The following is a 27,702-nucleotide window of genomic DNA, read 5'->3' as shown; positions in this document are numbered from 1 at the left end:
CACAAATATTATTGTATGAATATTCACTTAGAATTTTAGATTAATGCTGAAGATGACAAACTGATTCAGTTTGACGTAATATTTGTTAACTCATAGGTTCAAAATGTTTAACGGATTGTGAAAACTTTTAACGTTACAGATAACACAACTATAGACTTATAAAATCACGAAGTTGCAATATTGTGCATGAAATAACTACTTTCTTTAAGAAAATAATTTATTTTCCATAGTCACAACATATAATCTGATATCAGTTACTGTACATATATTTTCTTGCAATACTCTGACTGTCTATGAATACTGGATCCACAGATGCCACTTTTGCTGCTATAAAGGAGTGAATACAGTGTAAAACTGCCGTCAGGTCCTGAAATTCAAGTTCCTGAAAAAGGAAGTAAGAGAAAAAAAAAAAAAAAGAAGAAAAAATTTGAATTCATATTCAGGTTTATAAATGTCTTACATAAAATAGTACAGACTAGTCAGCAAACAACAATGGACTTTAAATGAAAATTTTAATCTTTATAGGGAACTGTAAAGTTAAAAGTATTAAGAATAAAAGATGCATACCCGTACCTTGTTCACTGGCAGTGCCGCATGTCAATTTAGTTTTCACTCTGTGCTACTTTATCGTTTATGTTTTACTCAGCTTGGACCATGAAAGCGTTCAACTTGTAAGAACATTCAAATATCGCACTGTATTTTAAAGTATTCGATAAGTTAAGGATATTTGGGGATGATGCGGTGTCAAGTCCCAGCCAGGGAAGGTGAGGAAGACACATATTTTGGCAGCCACTGAAGGAGAGTCAGATAAGCGAACTGGGAGGCCAGTGGCTGGGTGGAAGCTAACGTAAAGTCCCACCACAGCCTGCATATGGAAATATGGCTGGGTATGAAACTCATATGCCCCAATTCACAAAGAATGGCAGAGTTACTCCTAACCAGTTCTCAGATTCCCTTGACTTTTTATAACATATTTCTTCTTCTGTGCACAAGCTCAATTTCTTTTTGCCAGTCTCCCCAGACAGAAATGGAGTGATATTTTGATACAATGACAACAAATATAATACAAGAAACATTCAATTTGCAAGACGCTACTATTTGTAAAGTCCGCAGCTGGTACATATACTGTGGGGACACTTGGGACAGTTTTTGGTTTGGGGAGAAGACATTTGTTTTCAACAACTATTGGCTCCATAGTACTTTATTGAGGCACACTCCCTACGCTTGCCTTTAAACAAAAAGCAAAGTACTGGACTTCTGCTTTTCCTATCACAGTACTTTATTGTATCATTTTCTCAACAAAATTGCCTCAAACTGAATATTTAGAATTCAAGGTTACTGTTCTGGGAAAGCTCACCATCACACCATTTTGCTATCAGAGGCCATGGATTTATGAGGCCATGGATTTACGAGGCAGGAGTGGTTCCACTACTAGTGAATGTCTTAAATTGTTCACTAGTATTTGTGGGGCATGATTTTGTGACCCTTTATTGGGCATAACTGGGAAATCTTTGTTAGTGGGGGGAGCTGCAGGACGGCCTCTGTGAGGAGAGGCCGAGGCTGCCCATGGAGGAGCCAGGCTGGAGCAGAGGAAGCGAGTAAGAAGCAAAGGAAAAGAGAAACAAGGAGTGGCAGAAAGAAACCATCACACCCTGGCAATATTTGAGGGCTCTACTTCATGATGATGAGATTCTACTTATTTTTTTAAAAAATTGTGCACGGTTTCTTTACAGCCCCAGGCACATATAGCTTATTGTCTCAGGGATTTTATTTCCCACTAAGGAAATTTATTATTCTCAGAAAAATGTAATTTTCTGTTACCGACTACTGTCTCCAGCATAAGGTGACAATAAGCATTATTACTGGACAAAAAGAGTAATGGAATGATATTCAACAAGCTCCCAAGATACGCTCTTCCCATGGTGTAACAGGGCTTACAAATGCCTTTAGCCTCTATGAAACATGCACAAAAATTGCAGGGAAAGACCTTCTCAGGCACGGTAGCCTTGGAACAGAGAAAGTTCTGGCAGCAAGCTGTCCTCCTTGCTGCCAGAGTGCTTGCTCAGTGCACACAGAAGCCTAAGAGAACAGTGCTTTCAGCCCCTATGTCTTGCAAGGAATATGTAAGCAGAGATTTTTAGATGTGTATAATTGTCTTGGGTGGGTCATCATCAGACAAACAAATTTTAACTCCTTCCAGAACCTGGAAACACAAGAATTTCTCAATTACACAACTCTGTGAATGTGTTAACATAAATGAAATCACTCTCCCCTTCCTTCAAAGATTGTCTGAAACGACTGACTGGTTTTCCTACAGCTTTCCAAGAAAAAACATCTGAATTCAGAAACAATGCCTAGCCTTTTTTGATGCCAACAGTTGAAGTAATAAGCAACTTAAAAAAGAATAGTATAATTCGGTATCTGATAAAATTAAAAAGTGACACTTCCAAGATTATAAAAGAACAGCAAACGTAAAATACTCCTAACTAAAAAAATGGGGGCATAAACTAATATAACCAATAAGCAGAATGAGCTATTTATTATCATTTGTACCTAGTTAAATAAGAAGAAAATAAGATAACATTGAGAGAAGAGGCAAAACTCTCTCAAACTTCTGGGTTTGCATACCTGCTAGTCAACAAATTGAGAAATAATTATCCGAAAGGAAGAAAAATCTCTTGAGAACTTGTATCAAACTAAGCACTTAGGCAACTTAATAACTGGCATTTGGTTGTTGAAGTAATCATTTATGCCTCATACTCAGATCTCGTTGTGAAAGAAAAATGAAGTGTGTTGGTTAAAACTGTTTGAGGAATTTAATCCCATGTAATCTTTCTTCTGACTTTTCAGGGGCATAAACCCCCTCCTTTTTCTATTTTGACTCATAGTTATGGAGCAAGTATGGGAATAAGAATCTTAAAATATATTTTATTGACAGTAGACGTCTACTGTAAATATTAATAGAAAATTAATATAAACACTTTCAGAAAAAAAATAGTGCCATTACTTCTCTCATTGTCTAAGTTTTATAAAACTAAAATGAAGGACACACTCATGGTTATTAATGAAATACAACTCAATATGAAATAATACAGGCCTCAGTATATCAGTTCTTGGCTCAAGTAAAATGTTTACATCTCCTGAATCACCATCTTTAAAACCAATAAATTCTAAAATATAAACCCACTTGCATTAATCTTAGATGTGCTCCAAAGTCAATTGAAATAATCAAACAACTTCACCCCAGGTTTTGTCATTCAACACACTGACCGAATGCAGCCAAATGAACTGAGAGAAGAGAGTCCTTCACAAAGCTTTCCATTTCCCCACTTTGGATTTAAGCACTTCTAAACTATACGTGTTTGTCAAGATAAGCAATCAGAGGAGACCTAACACAGACTGTAGGAAGGATTTCGGACTGCTCTAATGTCATGTGAAGAGCTTTGGGATAAGAAAACAGCAGAGACAGGAATGTCTCATCACTGGGAGACAGTCCTTCCCAATGCCCCTACTGCAGAATCCTCTTTGTTTCTATCCAAGTTCAGCGTATGGATCAAACTGCCATAGTCCCTCCGCGTATCTGAGAGAAGTTGTCTAATCCGCTGTGAATAACCCTTTGAATACTAATATGCTCTTATTTCTATAAAAGATAATCTACATAAAGTTGAAAGAGGAGCAGTATTGCTAAACCTATGTTTTATGTGAAGACAACACTGTTATTTTCTCCAGTTAATACTGCAGGTCCCTCAGTCAGGGGGATTATTTTCAAGAGTGCTGCTAGTTTTGAAAGTTGTTGTAGAGGTGGGTGGCCAAATGGGTGGCATGTAAGCACTCATGCAGTTTACCAGCTGTTTGCTGGTTTGTGTTCTCTCATGTCTTCATGATTTCACGTTAGGTTATCTGTGCGGGTGAGCAATCATCATAAAAGAGGAGCAGAGCTCCGGAGGTGTCCTCTTGCAGGGACTGTGGTCAGCTATGGTGGTATCAGAGCGGTGGGGTTCACCTGAGGCCTCATGTACCAGAAGCTCCCAGAATGCATCTTATCACAGTAGTACTTGACACAGGAGAACTCAAATCGGGCTGAGGCAGCAGTGCTTTATGTTTGAAGGATGTTTGATGTCTGCGCTGGCTGCCTTCATGATCCTGAAGCTGGCTAGTCAGGTGCAGATGTTGAGGAATAATCACATATCTCCAAAGCAGAAGTTGGGGTTCAGATTTGTGCAGGCTCAGGACAGAGGCTGCTCGGACAACTGGTGTTCTGGCAGTAGATATAGCTTGCATGCAGGTTACAACAGGGAAAGGGGAAGACGATTGGGGGTTGGTTTGGAAATATGGATTTGGTAAAAGCTAGGGATGGCCTTCTGGCTTGGGGAAATGTAGATGTTGCATATTCACAGGACACGGACACAATATGTCGCTTAGCAGGAGACTGTGTGGAATACGGTTTTAAGGGTGGCAATTTTTCCTCCTCAGGTTTAGAATGTAATGTAAACTTTTCCTAGAAAATAACACCAATGACAATTCTTTCAAACAAATGCATCGCTCTGATAATTTATTTCTCTTTTTCCTTTCTTTTTTTTTTTTTTTTCCAGTAACGTTTATCTCCGTACCCAGCCAAGCAGGTGACTGAGTAACTGATCACTTTTTTTGCTCTATATCAAGTAACACCACCCTCACACTTGCTTGCTTGCTTTATCTGTGACTGTTGCTTTTTTCTTTAATTAAGATTCTTGGTTTACTTTTGATGTATTTAGAGAGAATCTATGCAATGTCTAATATTTCGATAACCAAAGCTATTTCAGTTTACTATATGAATCTTAATAAGTGGATTATATGCAACGCTAGAAGGAAGACAGCAAGAGAAGAACATAAAAGATTGGTTTAAAGCAGTCAGGGGACAAGACTGCAAAACAGCCTGCTGGTACTAAGAATATAAAAAATGTGCACACTGCACTGACCTCAATCACTCTATCTGCAAAGCCAAGTAAGAAAAATACATGTTCTTGTTCCGTCCAGCCACCTAGGAGAGTTGGATTTATTACATATCATAAAGAGCTTGACAGGCCTGTTGCATCATTAGCATGCACACACTTAATTTTATTGATTACTTCCGAGAGCTGTTGAATCACTATTTGAACAAGACGTGAGCCTGTATCACATAAAAGGCAGATAATGGAGACACTGACAGATAGTGTTATCATGCCCTGTGCATTTCATTGCTTTTTTAAGGACGTTGGTAAGCCTCAGTGTTTATTAGTTGTTGACAAGAGCACAACTATTACTACTTCAGTATACTATTTCCATTAGATTGAAATGATAACCGTATCTTTTGTAAAAAAAAGGAACAGATAAAGATATCTACGTTTTAGCTCCAATCCACGTGGAAGTCAAAATGGGCAGGGAAATCCTAAATTCAGTTCTGTATCTCAGCAAGTATGCCAGGGCTTAGTTACCATATCATGGTTGAGAAGAACAAATGTATTAGTATTGTACAGCTTGTTAAGACTGTTATAAACATGCAAAGACAAAGCTTCGTCAGCTATAAACTTTTATTTGGCCTCCTCTTTGGGGCTGTCATTTGCACAAAGAGCAGAAGGATAAGCTAAAACAGTGCTCTTACCCTGCAAGCATAAGAACCAGATCTATGATGCCAACATTCAGTGCCAGATGAATTGTAAATCTATCAGTTGTACTTAAAACTGTCATGGTTTGGGTGTTCTACAGGGATCTGGAAGAGATCTGGCTTTTCACTGTCAGCTTGAGTGATTCCAAATGCCACTGTCTACTGCTAAATCTGAAACACTTTTAAATGTTGCACTGGCAGATGCAAATTTTGCTAATGCACAAGAAACTTATCTGAAAAGTTGTTCTGGAGATGCTTGTCCAAGAGCAGCCAACTAAATTCACCCGTTCCAGAAAATATTAAAATAAATTTCCACCAGCAATCAGACCGTCCAATACTGCCAAACAGGCAAAATCTTAACTATTATCTACCATCATCTTGCAAATGTTTTTCAAGCTCTCAAGATCTTCAGTAGTAAACTGCCAGACTTCAGCAACAGAAGACACATGTTAATAAAAATACAGAAGGGCTTGAGTGCTAGATTATGGTTTATTGATGCTAGAGATTAATGTTGCTGTAAAGAGAGAGCTTTGCTTGAACCCTCCTTAATTTGCCATATCTCTCAACAGTATTAATATGGAATAAATATCCTCTCAGATGAACATAGTAAATCTAAAGAAAGAAATACGGTTGCTGACCTGTCCTTGATCACTCTCCTGAAGTTCTCCTGTTTCAAAGAGAATAGGATTTACTGCAAAACTGCTGCAGAGTCTAATTGCAAAACCAGATCACACCGTATCACTGTACCACTCTGAAATTACGGAAGCGTTGAGCCTTGAAGTCAGTGAAGCATACTGAATGCCCTCAGATAAATATGCAGGGCTCCTAAGTTGTACGAGTAACAGACAAGAAGTGTAGGTGACCGGCAGCACTGGAAGCTGAAGCTTCAATATGGCTCACAATAGTCTAGCAACACTGATTTCTTCTCTTTCTTTTTTCAATTAAATATTTGAGAACAAGTTAGTAAAAGAGCAAACGTAGTGAAGACAGATAAATAAACTCTCTTTCCATTCCCAGGGTGTGTGAATTGTTAAAATATAATTCCATCTTTTCTTTTCCACGGAGTATAAAAGGAACAAAAAATAAGATGAGAAGAAAAGGGAAATGCTCAATTAAAATATGCTTGGAAGAAGAAGTCTTATCTTCCAGGTAGCTGCAGTTTAGCTAAGTGAGATAAAGCATCAATGCAATCACGGAAGTATTAATCTTAATTATTTTTTTTTTAAGCAACTTTGAAAATTCAGGGTACGTGTCACGTAGGCTAAGAATATCTACTGGTATGAAGATTACTTGTAATTTCTCAGCACTGGATCCTGTATTCAGGTACACAAACTATATACAACTTTGCCAAATATAAGATGTTTTGGCTGATATTTACCCTACCAGTTTTCCACAGCAGATTAGTTTTCAAAAGAAAATTTTAGCCAAAATAATTTACTCACTCCTGAGACTCTGAAATTTGGCAGGAAGATGAGTTTTGCATCAGGGGGTTGCTTTTTATCATTCCCGTGAAATTTGCTCACCTTTGTTCATTGGAAAATGTACTTGGAAAATTTATATTGTCTAAAGACATAATTTTCACTGAGCATGCTCCAGCTTCAGACTTTCACCAGACAGAAAATTAAAGAGGTATGAATTTGGATCAGGCAAATTTGGGTATGTTATATTCTTCCATTTGGCAACCAAACGATGGAATCTACTTTTATAATTTCTTTTTCAATCACTCTTAATTTTTTTATAGTAACTTAACTTAGGTTCTATGTACCAAAATTATTTATGAGAACATCATGTGGGACCACATTTAAGCCTTAACAAAGTCAAGACAAATCACATGTATTGTTTCCCTCCAGCACAGTTAGCCTGTCATAAAATTGAAATGAGGCAATTTTGCAATAGTCTCTTCTCAAAAATCCACCTTGATAGTTTCCTATCACTTTATTATTCTTTCTATAATTAAAAAATATTTATTCTATGTCTATAATCTTGGTGTTTATTTAATAATCTTGTTATTTTTCTGCTATCAAAGTTAGGCCCACTGGTCTGTAAGTCTCTCTGTCTCTGAAAAAACAAACAAAGCTGCCATGTTTTCTCACTCTGCAATCTTACCCATCTACCTGGACTTCTCAAACATAACTTCCACTAGTTCCTAAATAGCTCAGAAACTAACATTTAAAAATATTTCAACCACCTTCCTTCCATGTTCTGGCTTGTGTTTACAACCTTGTATGTGGGATGTAATTTCTTTTTTTTGATAACTGGAGCAAACAAAAAAGCATGTAAACTATCCTTCTCATTTGCTATTTGCTCAGTTTCCACAGCAAACTATGAATTATTAATTGCCTTCATGTCTTCAGCTCTCGCCGACTACCAAAGTATTCAGAGATTTTTTTTTCTTCTTGTTTTTATGTCTTTTTTTTAGTTGTAACTGTTACGAAAAAAGCGAGTATCTTTTTGCATATGAACTCTTATGTGTAAAATGAACACGTGTAGTCAGTATGTTCCATCTGACTGAAGAGCACACAGGTTTGAAAGCGCCCCACCAAAGGGGCATCTCCAACTCAAAGAATTCCAAACTGCTGATCCAAGGAAGTGTTGACCACAGCCCGTATAAAATCCACATTAATATCACAATCTAGGAATACTTCATAATCAACCACTCTCCTGTCCCTTTCAAAATAATTGCAGAGCTACTCCTTTATACAGATCAATTTGCATGCTATGTTGCAATTTCAGAATTTTTAAGTCTCCCTTTAAAAAAAAAAAGTCTGAGTTCCTACAGAAACGAAGTGATGAAAATCACGTATTTGTGCCTGTGTGTAATATCTGCCCTTTTTGTTGAAGAGGTGGACACCTCAAAGGAGCTGAATTTCTAGAAGTGTGGCACAAGTCGTTGGCAAGGACTGGGAGGTCCTGTTACCACTCTGCAGGGAAGTGAAGGCAGGGGCATCGTCATCCTCTCCTGCCTTGACCAGCAGCTGGGGCAGAGGTCCCTTGGCCACCCATTATACATGGGTTTTCTAACCAGGTAATACACACGTACCTACAAACCAGCTGCAACAACATTTTCCCCATTGCCAGGCTGGATAAAAATATGCTGGGACTTGGCAGTAATATGAACGCATTGCAATGACTTTTGGGAGATTTCAAGGAGTTGAAGCGGAGTTATTACCAGAAATATTAAAGGCAGGGTAAGTTCAGGGAAGTACTGAAGTGGGAAACTATGAGGGGAAGTTGTAGGGAATATGAAGGACCTGAAGGAGAAATAAGTGACTGGAATCTGTCTATGTCTATGGCAGGGGGGGGTTGGAACTCGATGATCTTCAAGGTCCTTTCCAACCCAAACCTATGATTCTATGATTCTATGAGTCTAGGCTTTATTTAAAATGGAAAAATGTATTGTTCTTCACCTACAACTCAAGTGCACAGGAAGAAGCATTTGGCTTAAAACTCAAAGGAGAAAAAACACCATCTCTAGTTAGTAACCAAGATGCAAAACCAGAATTCCCAATTGTGATTTTTTTTCCCCAAGAATTTATACGCATATAAAATTAGAGATAATCTGGAAAATTCTTTTGCAACCTTAACTATACTGTTTAGTGCCAAGTGAACATAAGTCATCTGTATCAAGCTTTATTTCACATGTAGCGGCTCATTTACTCAGGAAAAATGAAACTTCTATTATTTGACGACATTTTCTGTTTCTCATTATTGGCTGCATTTCACCCTACAGCACCATCTGGCTCAACGAAATCTCTTTCAGTACAATAAGCTGAGGCAGATACTATACTATACTATGGGTATTAGTGTTGGTTATTATTTCCCAACTAGTCTGTAATTCTGAACTCTAACAAATAATACCATTTAGGTGGTGGGCATATACCTGAATATACATACCACTTATCTGAAGTGGAGAGGCTCCACAGCTGTATCCCCGTCCCATCTAATGTGAAATCATAGTGGGTACACTGCATTGTGCAGAGACAGTGGTAAAAGGTATAGTCACTGCAATCCTGATAAATCCTCAGCTACTTATTATCAGTCTTTCCTCTGGCCTTTAATGACCTTTTTCTGGGATCTTCCAACAGTTACAACACATATGTACACTTAGGTACATACATACTTATAATTCCGTATGAACCAATCACGTATCATCTTCCATCTGACAATTTCAAGGTACCTCAAAAATATTGATGAAAACTTTGCCAATTACAAGGTGTTTTCACTACAGCAATGTAAAAGAATAATTTTTAATGTTTTAACAAATCAGTCTCCTGGACACAACTTGCTATAAAATTATCATTAGGACTCACTTTTATCATTATTTTACAGATAATCAAATTTTCATTAAAATGCTAAAATCTACATTCTTTTAATCTAAAGAGTAAAATACAGGTAAAACCAATTAAAAACAACTGAAATGAGAACAGAAATAAAAAGAAAATAAAATTTGAAAAAATCAGATTGTTTACCACAACAGAAAGAGGAATGATCCAGTATTAAAGCAATGGAATTCCATTGCAAGCAATGGAAGGGGGGGCCTTGGCCGATCACACACATGGATTACCTAATGATTTAATACACAGATTCAGAGATTGAGGTTATGGTTTTTACACCAGTACAATCCTCCTTTCTGACCTGGAACAAGTTATGTGAGCTCTCTGCAACAGATGATCATCTATAAAATGATGATAGTTGTCTTCTGACTCCCAGGAGTACTGTGAGAAAGGAAGTGGAAATGACCTGCTACTATAGCCAAATTATTCTAATATTTTACCTTTTGTAACAGATATCATAATATCTTTTAAAGTAGAGCCAACAGAAAACTCCGGTTAAGTTTGCTGATGAAATACTGACTAATTTACTAAAAGACTTACATATTGCATTTGTTGTAACTTCATGATAAACAAGGAAGGTTAGAGATTTTATTCTTATAACTTTTTTTTTAAGCATTAGAAGGATAGGTAATATATAACCTTTGTGTATGGTCACTATAGAAGAGTAGCACTTTATAAGTGATTTTAACCTGTACAACCCCAAGTAAGAGTATTTGAGAATTTTCATAGATCTTCAGATACTTCTGTTTTCATCAGCTTTGGTCTACCAAATCCCAGTTGAACCTCACTCTTACCTTCTTCTTTGTCATATCACATTGAAGTTCTCCTCACCTTTTTTAAACCTGCATGATTAAAAAATTATCTTTTTATTTATTTATTCAGCATCAAGCTTAGGATCACAGGGCAGAATCGGAACCCATATTAAGGCATTACAGCCAAACTTCCAGAAGATGATTCAAAATACAGTCCTGTATTAGAAACTGCTGAAGTTCAGTTGGGACTCTGAATTCTGAGTTTCACAATTTTATTTGATGATTGCTAGTGGAAAAGAAAGAGACACCAGCAATATCTCTTCTATAGTAGTGACTGGATTAATTCCACAGCTTCATTCCAGATCCTGTAAAGCACTGAGTAGAAGTAATAGGTTGCAGGAATTGCTTGACCTCGTGTAAGAATATTCCCTCTTTTTAGCTAATAAATGTTACACAATCATTTATTTTACTGGTAAACCTTAAGCACATACTTGCTTAAAAATTTACGTCTACTATATAGCATCTTAAAAATGTATTTAGCATTTAAATAGTTTTATTTTTCCTTTAACTTTTTAAAAGCAGTTTATATATATATATCACATATATTATATATCTAATATAGATATATATTAGATATATGTAGTATTTAGATATTATAAATATATATTATATTATAGGTTGACTAAACTTCACAGAAATCATCTTTCTGAAACAGTAAAACACCATCATAACATCACTCAGTAACAGGCTTGTACAAATTGTGTAATAAATCCAATGATACTACATCGCTTCTGTTTCTTGAGTCTCTAGAGAATAGGAAAGAAAAGATAAACTGTGATGTGGAGTTCACCATATGCATGTGCAATAGTACATGGAATTTTTGATGCCTTGATAATAAATCCATTTCATTTTTTACTAAACTGAGAAGGAGGATGTTGCTTACCTTTGTCTCGATTTGTTTGGTGTCTAGATTCTGAAAAAGCAGCTTTACTCTTGTCTTCCCATCATCTGAAGAGCCTTTGAGCTGAGAGAACTTAAACCTCCAAAGCACGTTCTAAAGAGAAAGAGATTCGATTAAGGACTCTGTTACATATTCTTACCTAGAATTATAGATTGATGATCAGTGTTTATGTATCAGTAAACGGCGCATGATAACAGGCTGGTTGCAGAACAAATAAAATTAACAGCTCTGTATCATATGTGAAAGCAAAAGATACAATATTAATATTCACCAATTAAACAAGTATTTAGAAAGTCTTTGAAATGTAAGCGTTTCAGTTGCATACATAATATCAAAATCCATGGCAAAATCTTAATTCTGGAAAGATCCACGAGGATATTTGTATCAGTTTCTCTATACACAATTCCACACCATATCTTGATCTTTCATATTTAAGCTGGCTCATCTGCGTAATGTAGGTAACAATGTCGTACAGGGACGTTGCAAAGCTGAATTTACTGATGTGTATAACATGGTTTGAATTCCTCAGATAAAATAAGCTACAGACATGCAAAAAAGTTATTATTGAATGTAGTCTCACAAACCACAAAAGATGTGCTCTACAGGATACTGTTTTTTGTCAAATATATAAGAATTCTAGCCTTCTTGGTCTCCAACAGGTTTATGCATGGCGTCTTACTGCTGTTAGCAAATCTTAGATGGACAGGTATGTTTTAATAGTTATGGAGATACTTTTTAAAATCAAATATTGGGAAATTATTTTTTAAACCAATGTCATTTTTTGGTATTTATTTGAACGATTTCTATTGATCGCCTGAAAATGTGTAAGTTTAAAAAAACACAAGGTAACAACTTGTACCCAGACTTCCTACTGATGTTTCCTTAATGCCTATAATCTTAATGAAAAGTCTTTGTACATGTTGAAATGTCATTCAGTCCCTGGACACTGCTGAGGAAACACAATTTAAGTACTTTGAAGGCTATTTCATAAGCACACACAGAAAAAAGTTTGCTATGTTCCATTTTCCAATATACCTCATTGCAAAATATTTTTTTCATGTAGACCAGTGCTACCAGTGGTCTTCAGAACCCTACTCATAGTCTGAAAGGGAATGCCCCATAAATAAAAAAGTGTTTACAGAAGGCACAAAAAGCCTGATTCCATCTCCTGGTTCCCTGCAGACATAAACACCATTGACTTAGACAAATATAACAGATGAAGAAAAACTCAACTATGCTACAGCATTGTCATGGTGCTTAAACTTTACATTCATGAACAGATTTTTAACTGGGTCCAGAGGGCCTAATTAGACCATCTGAAAAGCATTCAAAGCTTAAATGAGTTTGGATTTAAATAGGTTAGACGAATGTTCGCTATATAATATAACTGCTAGGGTGGAGATGACACGAACTTAGAAACAATTTAGCAATAATTGGCATTGCTGGAGTCATCATCTCTCTCAACAGTTGACACTGAGTGGAAAAGAAAAAGAAGTAGATGGCTCTGGAAGGTGGAAGAAAATGCACGCTTTGGGATCCCTTTATCTTGGAAAGCAGCTGGAGGCACAGGATAGGGAAGATGAAGCAAGCAAGCCGAGTAGTTAAAAGAAATCTCTACAAACAGGTATAAAGCAGCAGCAGGCCACACGAGTATGTCTATGATGGGCCCGAATCGTAAAAGCTGAGAGTTAAGCCCATGATGACCCTGGAACACAACATGTATGAAGTGAAGTAATTCTTTCAAATAGGTTTAAGTATCCCCCAAAACTGTTCTAGAGAAGAGCTTTCTAAAAGACACTTAAACTCCTAAGCAAAAGTTTTTGCCCTTTTCATTTTGTCATTTGTAATAAGAAGGCCCTTTTTATATTATTTAACTGACTGTAATATACATTTTTTAATGAGTACATGAGCAGTTGCCCAAAATTTGAGATTGAGGCTTAGAACTGTAGGGCAGACGGGTGACTGGCCTTCATTTTAATAAGCCTATATGAACACCTGCTGTGGTGTAAGACCATTCTTTGCATCAGTAGGTGACTTTAATTTGAAATACATTATCTCCAAGAAAAAATAAGTTTGTCAGCAAAATTGCCGTGTCCCTAATGAACTGTTAATTGCTTGACCACTTCAACAATCTGTTCAGCGTTGGTAGGAAATATACTGAAAAATCTCTGAGTGTCGGGCAACAGAGTCAACTCCAGCTGACAATTATGGTAAGATGAACTGTGGAAGCAACCTATTACTGCCTTACTCAGGCTTGAGGATGCAGAGGACACTGCCATCTCTCCCACAGATGAACAATAAATGTCTTGAGCTCTCCAGATTTTTTACAGTTTAATGATAGAATCAATCTATCTGATGTTATTCTGTATTTCTCCTTAGGTAAGCAAGAAAGGTTGTCCTCATCAATAATGAAGGTAGGCACTGTGGCTCAAAGTCCTATCATTTCTATAGGTAACATTTTGGTTCTACTCAATGCAGTAGGAACAGCATTTTAATTATGGCTCATTTTCTGGTCTTATAAAATTTATAATTTCAAAGTTTGGAGTATACCCAATCAATCATCACATTTAAAAGAAGCATTTTGTATAGCCTAAACTAATGAGATTACTTTCTACCCACAAAATGGGTACAACTGAGCAAAAAGCACAATTTCAGAATACAGTATCACCGGAGGCAGGGAAAGGTATGCAAACATAATTCCTGAAATTTTATGCCACCTCACAGGATAGCATGCTTAATGCAATTAGTCTAAATTTTCAAGTAACAATGATCTTGGTCATTACTTCTCTGCACAAAGAAATGTGCATTTTGGCCCCAAAGCCACAAAATACCAACACACAAAAACTAGATCCCATGTCAATGTTTCAAAACACAGTGTATTTCCTCTTAACTCAGAATGACTGACTGAATTTCTTTAATATATATTAAAAAAAATCCTTTCAGTTTGAAGTTGAAGAACATATTTCAGAGGACAGCTCTATTAAGGCAGAAATATTTTTGCATGTGTGTTTACTTCTACTGGCAGACAAATGTATAAATCCATTTAGAATAATTTAAATTAAAATATCACTTTAAATTATATATAAAATAGTAGAATTATAGAGAGGGCTTGGAAGCTGGCGTGTATCATAAAACAGCCCCTGTAGGCACTTTACATATAGCCACTCTGTTTTGCAAGATAAGTGAATTTAATCTTATAGATTATGACTTTGAAATGCATTTGCCCTTGTTCTGTTTACTTTAGGCATGGCCTAAATTTCTTATGATGGAAGAATAATTAATCCTATTTTATATCCACAGCTTCAAAACAAATAGAATCAGGTGACACAATTTTTTTCATGACCGATGATCTTTAAAAAATCTTGACATTTCTTCATAACTAAGAAACCAAGTTCTCTGCTAAATATAACCTTCCTTTGCTTTTATTACTTGAAAAGGAAATTACTTTTTTATATATTTCTCCAAAATTTATTTTTACATGCTAATGCACAAGTATAATTTTCCCTTTCTAGTTCCAAACTGACTACATTTCAGTAGTGCTGTATAAATAAAAAGTACAGTATGTTTGAGGAAGTAATACTTGACATCAACATAAAAAATTACCACTACTGATCAATATAAAAAATTATGGTTAATAATAACATCAATAATAGTAAACCAAAACAGAGTTATGTTTTCTTTTCTTTTTCTCTTACCTTTGTTTTACTGTCAAAACAGGTAAATCCCAGAGCAAAGTCGACTGTGAAACACAGGGTATCCCCTTGCCAACTGCACATATATGTTTTAGACTGGAAAAAAAAAAGCATGATTTTTGAGAGAACAACCATCATCATAATTTATCATATAAAAATAATATTTTGTGGATGTTTTTGTGTGGGAAGACACTCAGCTGGCAACACTGGTCCTGCTTTATATTGTTACATTTTAAAATTGTCAAAACCTTTCGAATGCAGGTCAATATCAGATCTGTCAGCTAGACATTAACTGGAGGTGTTCTGTACTTTGAGTTCCTCTTCCAGAAAATAAAGACCATATACTTGGAAACCATCCCTTACAAAATGCAATGCAGAACAAAGAAAGCCAAATTTGACTATTTCAAAGCTTTTGGAAAACTGCTTAGGCCTGACCTAGTAATAGTTTTTTATTTTGCGACATTTTTTTCATTTGTAAACTTGGGTGACATGCCAATGCAGCACTATGTTAGTTAATGTTAGTTAATGTAATTTAATAAGAAGAACTAATAACTATCGCTCATTAGTTAGCACTGATACTTGCTAGACAGTGCTAGACGTACACCAATTCTTTGATCACCTTTCAGGTTAGAAAAAAAAATTTCTTTTATTAACAAAACCCAGAAGTTCTGTTTAAACTTCTGAATAAGCTTTACAGTAAAAAGTCAATTAATATTCTTCTTTACATGTGTTTTTAAGGCTAGCTAACTTGGGTATGTGACGAATTCTGAAGGTACATGAAAAAGCTTCTGCTGCTGATTTAATACGGAACAGCATGATGACATTCACCATTCACAGTTAATGGCAAAAAGCCCATTGCCTTCAGCATGAGTAGCGATCTGATCCTGTCTCCAGCCTCTCCTCACCTCTCCTTACCAGCCATTTAAAAAACCATACCCGTGTGCTTTATGAAATCTTAGATTTTTTTTTTTTCAGCCAAGGGAGCATTACTTTGCTCTCGATATTTCATAAACTGCAATGTTGCCTCATGCTTAGACATTTGCTCACATGAAATTTTCGTATCTGGATAGTTTCTTAAAATACCATTCCAAACAATGGTTTCAACACGAGAATGGCCCAGAGGAGACTGAAAGCATTAATAAACTTGCTTAAGTTGAAAAATGTCCTTTTAATTGTTTTTTTTTAAAGATTTTTAGTATAATATAAAACTGTATTTAGTAATTGTAAAGGTTTCCTCATTCCACTATTAATAAAAACATTTAGAGTTATACTAAAATAAGCATTTATGAGTTACAGATATGACATTTTATAAAGGATTTTGAAAGGGCTGGGAATTAAATTAATTTATTAGTAAAGATTACTATTATAATCAGCTCAACAATGGCAGAGATGTATATTATTTCTGAATAAATTATTTTGTTCAAAGATCATATTATTTGGCATTTAAAACGATTTCAGTGATTGATATTCAATTAGAAGGACATTTAAATATCCCTACATTTTATTCAGTAATTATAAGGTGGCATTAAGCACCAGTCATAACTTATTCTCCATTATTTTCCAATTAAAAAGGTTATACTAGCTGAGCTCTGACTCAACAAAGCAATTTTTAAAACATATTAAATTAGATTCCCCCAATGGGTAAGCATCTAATTGCTCAGCCACAAATGGTAAATATTAAAATGAACTATTCACGAATAATTAGCCTGGATTATTTTACAAATATTCAATATTTGCAAATAATGGAACTGGTTTGGAAATTATTTGCAGACAAATGCTACAGACAAACAGAATATGCTGCATTTTCACTGTGATAAACATTACATACATACTTACAAAACACTAATAGCTTTTTCTTTTCAACAGAATTAGTTTGGGTTTTGCCGTGTAAATTTAAAAGCCTGCCTATGGCATTTGCTTAACGACTTTGAACAAGTTCTCAGACAGCTTTGTGATAAGGACCCCCATCTCCACTCATTAACACTAGTACAGAGCACTATCCCTTTTCGTTCTTGCCCTTGGAATAAGCTTCCCGTACACTTGCAATAGCTTAACTAAAAAATCTTCCTTACTGATTGGAAATGAGATTTTTCTGGCCTTAGGTCTAATACTAGCTTATCACAAAACTCTTGGGGATTGTAAGTAGAGGTAGATGAGAATCTACAAGGTTATCAACCTTAAGATACGCATTAAAATATTATCCCATCATACAGCTATACCCTAATACCCACATTAATTTACATAGCCCATACACGTATGAAAATTCAGATTGTTAGCAAATGTGGTATAGTGAGCATCTTTGGCTTGCACTGCTCCAGACAAGATGTAAAAGTTTCTCCAGTTCTAACCTTGCTGATTCTGAACATTATGCGGGTGTAGACTGGAAGTTTAAGTCCGACGAGTCAAAGTATAAAGAATTTAGCTGGTAAAAGGAAGGCCTCATGCCTGAATTGCAACTGCTCAGGAAATTGTAGTACACATCCTAGATTGATTATTTAATGTTTTCCAAGCAAGGGGGAAATGATCTGTAGAATAATTATTTGTAATAAAAGACAATTACAAAACTCTTACCTGCGTAATTTTTCAGGTATCAGTATCTCAATGCAGATACCTTTAACTTATTAAAAGATCAAGTTGAATGTAGGAAAGAAGGGTCTAGAGCACAAAAAACTTCTGCCTCTCCTCAGCAAATCGCTGACACAAAGCTGAAATCTTGTCTGTGCACGAACTGCAGGGGGCTGAGATTGCTGGAGGGGAGTAAGAAGGCTGGGTAGGGCAGAGTTAGGAAAAAGAGAGTCCTGAAAGCTAAATGATGGGAAAAGAGGGCCTGCATCTGGGAGTAGGAGGTGTCAGTGAGAGTGTGTAAGTATCCTTCTACTGCGGCCTTCAGAATGAAATTAAGTCCCTAGGGCAAGATTTCAGCCCTCTAACAAGGTCACATCAGCTGGTCGGTAGTTTGTCTTTCACTCCGATCTACGAAACTCTTGACACTTCCATCCCAGCATGATCCTGGGGATCATGCTTGGGGAACTTAGTACTTGCTTTTTTTTGTTGTTGCTATCCACATCAATTAATATCTTCCATGACTATGCATACATCTTGGAATCCGCAGAAGGTAATTAGTATTGAAGGCTTGGATCAATTACCTCTTAATGGAGATGCTTCTTTCGCGCTTATCTTCCATCAGTTTTTACAACGGGGAGAGGACAAGGGACAGGTTGCTTCAGTACTCTAAAAGAAAGACTGATGTAGGATTCTGTCTAACAATGAGAAGAAACTTTACAAATATGCTCAATGACAGGCCAATTAATTTCAAAACCAGCTTTTATGATCATCATTGTGATGACTCTTTCCCTCAGAAGGAGGGAACATGTTTGTGAACAGATCTGCTAATCTAACAAGAAGGGCTTTAAACTTGATTCATGGGTGTCAGGTACCCAAGTCAAGAGGTGAGTAAATGCTAAAACGGGAGAGTGAACACAGGGAAAAAGACTGCAAGAGGGACTTCCTTATTTCCACTCAGAGAGAAGGGCACAAATATACCTCAAATATCTGTACAGTGAGAGACAGAACCTGGGCAACAAACAGAGAGGGGGTCCACTGCATGTTTAGTCACTGGCCTATGACATGGTTGGAAGAATGAAGACTTGGGGGGTAATGGGCAACATCGCAGCCCAGACACAGGCTGCTTAGGAAGGGGATGCAAGGAAGAAAAAGATGACTTGAGTTGCCTTCTATGTGTAGGGGTCCTTGGCCACACAGAGCTGTAGTACGAAGCCAGAAGGAGGCAAGCATGCCTGCCAGTACATTCTGATTTTGGCACAGACTTGTGGGTCTCCCAGGTAGGCTGAATCCATAAGGAGGTCTGGTTGCTTCAGGGACTGTGCAGTCCAAATGCTTCTAAATAAATGCAGACGTGCAATAGATTTTTGTGGTTGACTATGAGCTTATTGAAATGCTTTAGCTGGAAAGCCTAAATTTGCCTAAGTTCTGTCATAGCTGCCCAATGTAGTACCTATGGATTTTTTTCAAGACATACCATCTTTTAATGTTACTCTGATGTGGGTTTGTATTCTGTCTAAGAAAGAGGGGTTCCACTTGTTTACGTTTTTCAGTAAAATTCTTTAAAATCATGCGTGCTAATGTCTGTAGTTGGGATGTTACATTCTGAGATCAACAATGATTCATAGGAAAAAAATACCATTTCATATAATTTTTAAAGAATCAGGGTGGTCAGTTAGCAACCTTTTCAACTGGTATTCCTTTTCCTAAGATTTTCTTTATTTCCTTGGCAAATAAAGTTTCTAAGGAACAAATGAGATTCAGTGAAGTTGCTCGTGTAAGGGCAACACAGAAAGGTGACATAGAGTATATCCCGTTTAATGGAGTTTACTTTTATATCTCTAGTGCTGGTGTTCCCAATGCCTCATCAAGGTTACAGTTTCAAAAATTTGAATATCAAAATTCAGCTGATGCCTAGCTACATTGTGGTTAATTATTGTCTTGCATGAAAAAAAAACAACTCACTTGCTTTAACTACAGCATTTATATGCAATATATTCATTCATTTTGGACTCAGCTATGTTCTGTTGAGCAGGAATTCTAGTGTTTTTGATCAGCCAAAATACAGAAATAAATACTGGTCTTCTATTCTAAATGAACAGAAATTTGGCACATACGTGATTTTGCTTATTTATTTTCCAAAAAGCAACAGGAAAGTAGACAATGCATTTGCTCTAAGATGGGCTGTAAAGCTCTATTACGTGTAAGTGGGAACACAGACACTATTTCTCACTCTACTCATTTTATAGAATTCAACACATGCTTTCTAAAAATCAATGATAAAAAGAACCAGGCAGCAAAGCATTTGGGAAAGAACCATATCCATATGTATACAGTATACATATTGTACACTGTATTCATATTATTCACTTTAAGTTAAAATATGTGCTATGCCTTAGTGTGGAAATAATATGCCATCAATATACTAAATGCTAAAATCTTAATAAAACTTTTACTTTGCTTAGAACAAGGGAATATTTCCCTCAAAATTAAATTACCATTATTTTATTACTCTAACGAATATATTTTTTGAATATTGTTTTCCAGAGACAAATAATCTCTTTTACATGTAAAATAACATGATGAGAACACAGTTGTAGTTGTTCAGTAAAAACAGTACCTACTTCATATACCATAAACCAGCCATCATCATCTGGTTCTGGTCTTCATCCTTTTTTACAGTTAACTACCAATGAATATAGATACAAGGCAATAACAATAGAGCATGCATTTAGCATGTTTAATTTAGTGATGACCCCAAAATCTATTAAAGTTAATGGCAAAGCTCTTTTGAGCTATTCAAGATTTGTCTGTTATTTAAGGTAAAAAAAAATACAAAATTAAGGCTTAACCATATGCAGATCAAAATTTAGTGACTAAAAATCTCAAACAGAACAACTAGAAACACCCCAAACTGAGCACTCTTCCGTATTAAAGTTGAGTCCATGATCTCATAAAGACTTACAAAAGTGAACTGTATACAGATGAGGAGAGTGGAGTTCTAATGGGCTAAATGTATATGAAACAATTTGTTTGTCATTGTCTATTAAACTGCAGATTAACATAATAATTGAATTTAATTGTAAGAGTTTTCCCTAGAAATCAATTACCAGTCAACATTTCAATCATATTAACAGAAGACTCCAGGGTTGCCAATTTAAACTGATCAAATTTTAATATCATCCAAATATCACTGATACTCGTTTCTTCTTATTTCTGAGACCAAAACCCACCCCATATTACATTTAATATTTTTTTAGTCTGTCAGTGTGGGCAGCTGTAAAAAAATGGGAGGAAGTTTGTGGGACTTGTCAGAGGAACTTAAACGCCTGAAACAGAGAAGGACCTAATGTGCTCTTTTATTACGCATTAGAAATAAAATAATGTACAACAGCATTTAAAATACAGTGAGGGTAAGGAAAAAAGCCCTATACTAACAACAGACAGTTTGGAACCTAGATTCTTGCATTTTATATAGCAGCTTTTTACAAGCCATTAAATCATACAGGAGTGACAGGAGTAAGGTTTCCTAATGCATCCAATGTAGTTACCAAAACATAGAGTTTGGTAAAAGCCTTAGTCTGGGACCTGCTATGTCAAGCATAAGCTTTTTTGAAATTTCCACTCTTAGCATAAAAAAACTCTTGAGTAGGATGTGGAGATGATGATAAGAGCAACCAGAGTTGTTATGGTTGTACTGAGAAATACCTCTCAGCCCACATACAGAGAGTGTATTCGGAGGCTTACAAAATTAAACCCCTTAATTCTGAAGACAGCCTGCAAAATCTTCAACAGTCTTTTCATGTAAAATTACTTGTGCTACACTGAAATGCTTTTTAAACGCTTTGAAATTCCAAAATAGTTGAACGAAAAATGCACATACTTCGGCTTTCTCATATTTTAAAATTCTGATTGTTATTTTAGGATAAAATATTTTATATTATATGTCACCGTTTTTTTAAAAAGCAGAACTTTCAGAAGACATTTATAAAGTACATTGAAAGCATTCTCACTCTGAATCCACATTACAGATGAGAAAATGAAATGACAATGAAATCTGACATTCATCAAAAGCATAAGAGGTTTCAGAAATTTCATCCAGAAACTTCCAAAGCTCAGGTGTATTCCTGTTCCAGATAACTGTACAAAAGGATCAGTGAAATAATTTCTGTGAGAGTGAACGAATGAATACCATCTTCATTCAAAAAATGTGGCAGATCCACTCATTTGGCCATACCTTTAAGGAATTAATCATGTCACAATTAAAAGGTTACAGAACTGTGATAATTGCAGATAGATACAATTAAAACTACCCTACCGAAACAGAACAGATTTAACTAAAAATCTTGTACATTCCTTCAAGATCTGCAGTTGTTGCAATCGAAGGAATTGCATCTAGTGCCCTAAAAGTCATACATACCTTTTTTACATACCTGACTGGGTATTAGTAGAAAAAAGTACATTCTTTTGTAAAAGATGATGCTGTAATCTGATGATTTCAAGAAGACATTACAGTTGTTTTTTAACAATGACGCACATCTGTGGTTCAGCATATATGTATGCAAGAGACACACTGGCACTAAAAGTCAGATTTTTCAAAGGACTCAAATAATGGCTCATTATACTTTCACTGAACTTCAAAGAAAGTTTCTATTGATTTCAGTAGAAGTGGCGCTAGCTCAGTGCTTACTGCTTCAGAGGATAACACCTATGTGTGATACGTTCATGCTTTTAATGCTGGCTTTCTCAGGGTACTGCTATGCTTGAAACTTTTGCCTTTCAGTCATCTATGACAATCTGAGCCATGCTCACAAGTAAAATTCCTGCCACACAACAGCTCTTCTAACTGAAATAAATACTTATCTGACATAATCTATTTGTAATTTGTAACGCTCGTGACACTATAGCAGCCAACTGCAAGAACGGTTTTCTTAGTAGAGATCTCGTGGGGCAGACTGCCTTTTCAGAAAACTTCAGCATAACTGGGATTAAGCATTAAACCATTATCACAGAAAGACCACGGCTACACGCGCATGCGGCCCGAAGCAAACGTTCCTCTGCAGGGAATTGTGTTCCTACAGGAAGACTGATAGGTCAACTAATTTCTCCTGAACCATTGTAGGTTCAGCTATTACTTGGCAAGACGAGCTGATAATGCAGTTACAGATGCCTACTCGTGGCTATAGCATTCTCTCTTCATATGAAGCTATGGCTAATGTAAACACGACAGAAGAAAGAAGACTTGTTGCCTCCTCTGCTGAACACGCAGACTATAGCTTAAATTAGTTGTAGGAAAAGGCAGTGAGAGAAATGGAGGTAGGAGAAAACGAGAAATGGGCAGGGGGGGTGGACTAGATGATCTCCAGAGGTCCCTTCCAACCCTGACCATTCTGTGATGCTGTGATGCTGTGAGTACAAAATCAAAGGCCAGCAGCTTAGCAGCGGTCATCCTGTAGCAGTGAAATTTCGAAGTGCATTTTTTAGCCTTGGCTTATGTCAGCAACAGACTGCGTGTGCTTCCTCATCTCTGTGCCTGAGCAACAGCTTCGCGGTTTTGTAGCAACTCATTTTCCTATACAGAAAAGCAAGATATAACAGTGACTTAAATGTTTCACAGTTTCCTACTTGTAGATTTTCCCAAGTATATTTTCACAGACCTGAGGCAGATCCTCAGTAGCAATCATAGGGATCAGGCTGGCACCACTCATCTTAGTGGAACTCTACTGGTTTACTTCAGCAAAGGCACTGAAATGGTTTTGATGCAGTTTGTTATTATATAATATAGTTGTCCTGGTTTGAGGTAAAACAGAACCAATTTTGTTCAGTAACTTTGCTTCTGAGCTGGGCCTCTTCTAACTACTGACATTAACTGCATATTGTGCAGACAGTGTTCACTCTCTCAGAGTGATAAGACCAATTGTGTATAGCTGATGCCCAGGCGTGGTGTGCAGAGAGGCTCTGCTTATACTTATTGCTGTAACCCCCAAGGCCAACCGACTTTGTTATTTGCCACATTGGAGGGTCGGAAGCAGAAAAGCATAGTGGGGTCCCACCTGCAGGGAGGAGCGGACAGGACAGGTGACCCAAAACTGACCAACAGGGTATTCCATCCCATCTGCCTCATGCTCACTATAAAAGCTGAGGGATCAAAGGGTCAGGGCTCTGCCTTCAATGGCCGACGTCTGAGGAGGACTCTGTTCATCTGCCTGTGATCCCGATCCTGAATCCAGATCCGGAATCCAGTTCCCGTCCGTCACTGAGTCCAGTCTGGGACTGCCCCAGTGCCAGCCGGTGTAGTGACTGTCATCTCGGGAGCTTGATACGGTTTTGTATATATTTCATTATTTCTTTTAATTTTATTATTAATATTTCATTACAGTAGTTTAGTTCCTTCTAAACTCATAAGTCTCTTTTTCCTCCTCTGCCTCTCTCTTTGAAGAGGGGCAGAGGGGAGCATCTGTCAGTCCCATCTGGGGTCCCTCAGGTCCCCAGTAGTGGATTTTGGCCTAAACCACGACAATAGATTTTTTCTTTTCTGGTGATCTATAAATTCTGGAATTTTGCAGTTGAAAAGGATTTTAAATAGAAATATGAAACCCAGACATTCCTGACTACAAAATTTAGTTCTGAATCAATGATGCTTGGAGTGGGATTTTGTTTTTCTGTCTGATCCTTACAAAGGAATCACAGGTGGAGAATAATAGGGAACACCAACTTTTGAAAACATAAATTAAAATATAAAAATTCTAAGGTAAAATTACTCCATAAATTTGAAATGCCATGAGAGTAACTTCTTGACAGGCTTAATAGTTTCAGCCTTTTCAGGTCTATAAGATCCTCTGGAAAATAATAAATCTAGACTCACACCACACAGTGGTTATAAATCTTTGGACTTATAAATAAATATAAATATATTAAGATATTTATATGTAAGTCTTTGGATTTACCCTTTCAATATGAATAATTTATAATTTTAAGAATATACTACTATTTTTAGAAATATTGGTGTAACTTCAAGAAAATAAAAATTTTATATTAATTATGTTTAAAATACAGAATATGTAAACAAAATGTTGTTCAATAGCCTTGTAAATTGGTACATTCTCTTGCTTTTTTAAAAATTATAATAGATGCATTGCTTGATTCTCACCTGGTATCTGAATTGTTGAATTATTAGTCATTTTTACAGATGTATTTACAATTAATCTGTATGGTTCTCAGCATCTTTCTTTGTGTTGGAGAATGGTGGGGTTTTTGCACCAGTATGAAAACAAATTAGAATCTAATAGTATTTCTAAAGATGACCAGTTAAATTGGAATTGTAATAAGCTTTCTGTACATAATGAAAACAATCTAAAACTTAATTGTGTAATTAAACTGAGTGCTTCTGGTAACATACTGATAAGTATCTTTAATGACCCTGTAAGTCTATCCTAATCTAACTGCTATTTAATATTTCACCTGAATTTAAGGAGGATATTCACTTTGCTTATTTGTTTCAGAAATTAGCATATTGTGGCATTTCCATCCTTAAAGGGATTCCTATGCATAATTCTGTTTTATATATGCTTCTTCATGACTATGGAATACAAAATTAGGATAGCATTGCCAAGTGTACTTAATATTTTTGCATTTTAAATATATTATTTGGAACTCATAAAGATTACACTATGACCAACCAATCCCGTTTTACTCATCCTCTCAGTTTACCATGAAGAATTCATAAGCTAGAAATGACAATTAATTCTTATTCAGACTGCCTGATTTCTGCTAGATTTTGTTTACTTAGGTGGAATTCTTTTGCTCAGTCTCAGAGGGTGATTTAGACCACCATTTCTCAAGCACCACCTCATTCCTAAAGATGCCTAGAAATGAGTGTGTGTGTTTTGACCACAGAGTTACGGAGACACACAAAGTCTACTGAGCATCTCAGAAAGCAGGTAGTCAGAAGAGTTAGGTTAGCTGTGATAACATTCCAGGAAGGTGACCCAGGAACTAAACTTCTTTTAGGCTGCTTGGATCCTAACATCCCAAACCCTTTTCTTCGGTTTTCTCTAAATCCAAATTCTTCAATTGGACTTGTACGTTTCATGCTAAAAAGTAATTTCAGATGGGGCTAATTCACACTTCCTTGCAGCTTGGCCCCATGCAGTGGGAATGCCAGGGGTACACATCACTGACCAGCACACATCGCTGTTCACACTCTCAGTGGCTTGTTGAACACTCAACTTTAAGCGTACGTAAAGGAACATTGCTAAAACATGCACTGATGTTCAGTGGTAAAAAATTGTTTAGAAGTCATTTGAACTTTTATGTAAAGGAATTTCTCCAGCTGGCTCCTAATTTTGAAATCCTGAGGAGTTTATTAGGTCCAGTGGACTGAGGATAAAAGCCCAAATAATTTTTTTTTTTCTCTTTCTGGAGCTGCTTACAGTATGGGAGCTATTTGTCCATTTAATTTGGGTGAAAATTTAGGTTTTTAAAATGTCAGTGCAGTTTTGCACTGTTCTTTCTTTTTGATCTCTCATCGTTATAAGTGATTTTACACATCATAGAAGCAAATAGGTGATCTGAAATATAAGCATTACATTTCATGTTATAAACCAATTACTGCTTATGACAGATTAGGAGGTAGTACGTATGCATACAATCGCTACTCTATTGCTATTTTATACAATACAATCAACTGCATGCTTTTAAAGGGAAATTATGAGAAAATACTGCTTTCCTGGAAAGGCTACTGAATTAGTTGGAAACAATCTATTAACTTCCATATGTTTTCAATAAGTTCTAGTGAACTCTTTCAGAGCATTTTTAAAAGAAATACACATGTAAAATTAAGTAACAGTCAAGAACAAACAGCAAATGGTTGTAGGAATGAGGAAATTGCATAGAATATCTCCTGAGCTGCAGAGGAGGGATGAGAGGTAAGCATTACATAGATAAGTTTTATAAAAAAATCTTTAAAACTATAAATCTTTATTACAAAAACAAGAGATGAGAACCAAAACCTGTCAACAGTATGGATTCTGAAAGGATTTGTATAATAAACAATGTATGTTTTACAGAAAGCAACGCCATCTTTCTCAGACAAGAATATTATGAATGGTTAGAAATTAATTAAAACTGATGAACTGGTAAAATCTATGACAAGATATTACAAGGCAATTAAAAAAGATGAACAGAAGATATCAAAAAGTAACCAGGACCAGACACTGAGTCAGAGATAGTCCATCAAGCAAAAAGGGAAAAAGATACAAAGCTGGGGAAAGGATATTGTGTAAACCACTTCAAAATAATTATGTGATTATTTTGCCTTGTTTTAACCATCAATAATGTGGTTGTAGATTCCTCAGGCATTTCATATAGATCATGCCAAAGAACATATAGCATACAGGGGGAAATATTAAATTCTGGGACAGGCAGATGGTGAACTAAGGATACTGTAAGATATCTTACTCTTATGTCTGTCAGTGGAACACTGCTCATGCTCATAGATGAAAACAGAGATTGGCTGGACCAACCAATATTGAAAAGGAATTCATTGTTGCTTTCAAAACAGAAAAGGATTTGATTAATTGCATTTGGTTTAACTATTGTTTCTTTTTTAAGGAATTTTAATCATGGTGTTTTAGCAGCATAATATTTGTGGAAAGAAAATTGAAATGGGAATCCTATAGAAACAAAGCTCCAGGTTTGCATACACAATTATTCCCAATAATTATATTTGCATTTATCCAGGAAGAGACATAATCAGCAAGCAATTCTGAGCCACAGT

The 27,702-nt window shown here is 36.1% G+C and overlaps 1 protein-coding gene across 1 annotated transcript in view; it reads right to left on the bottom strand.

The window, feature by feature from the left end:
• Positions 1 to 250: 250 nt before the first annotated feature.
• SNTG2 (syntrophin gamma 2) overlaps positions 251 to 27,702 on the bottom strand; it is a gene marked incomplete at both ends in the record, with an annotated part of 319,669 nt that continues 292,217 nt past the window's right edge. Inside the window, 3 exons of the mRNA XM_082481246.1 lie at positions 251 to 382; positions 11,653 to 11,763; positions 15,366 to 15,458. Of these exons, the coding sequence (XP_082337372.1) occupies positions 251 to 382; positions 11,653 to 11,763; positions 15,366 to 15,458 (336 nt within the window). The remainder of the gene's footprint in view (positions 383 to 11,652; positions 11,764 to 15,365; positions 15,459 to 27,702) is intronic.

The sequence above is a fragment of the Vanellus vanellus genome, assembly GCF_965231255.1.
Source record: "Vanellus vanellus genome assembly, chromosome: 3".
NCBI lineage: Eukaryota > Metazoa > Chordata > Aves > Charadriiformes > Charadriidae > Vanellus > Vanellus vanellus.
Note: the sequence above shows the minus strand (reverse complement) of the source record. Positions and strands in the feature narration are given on the sequence as shown.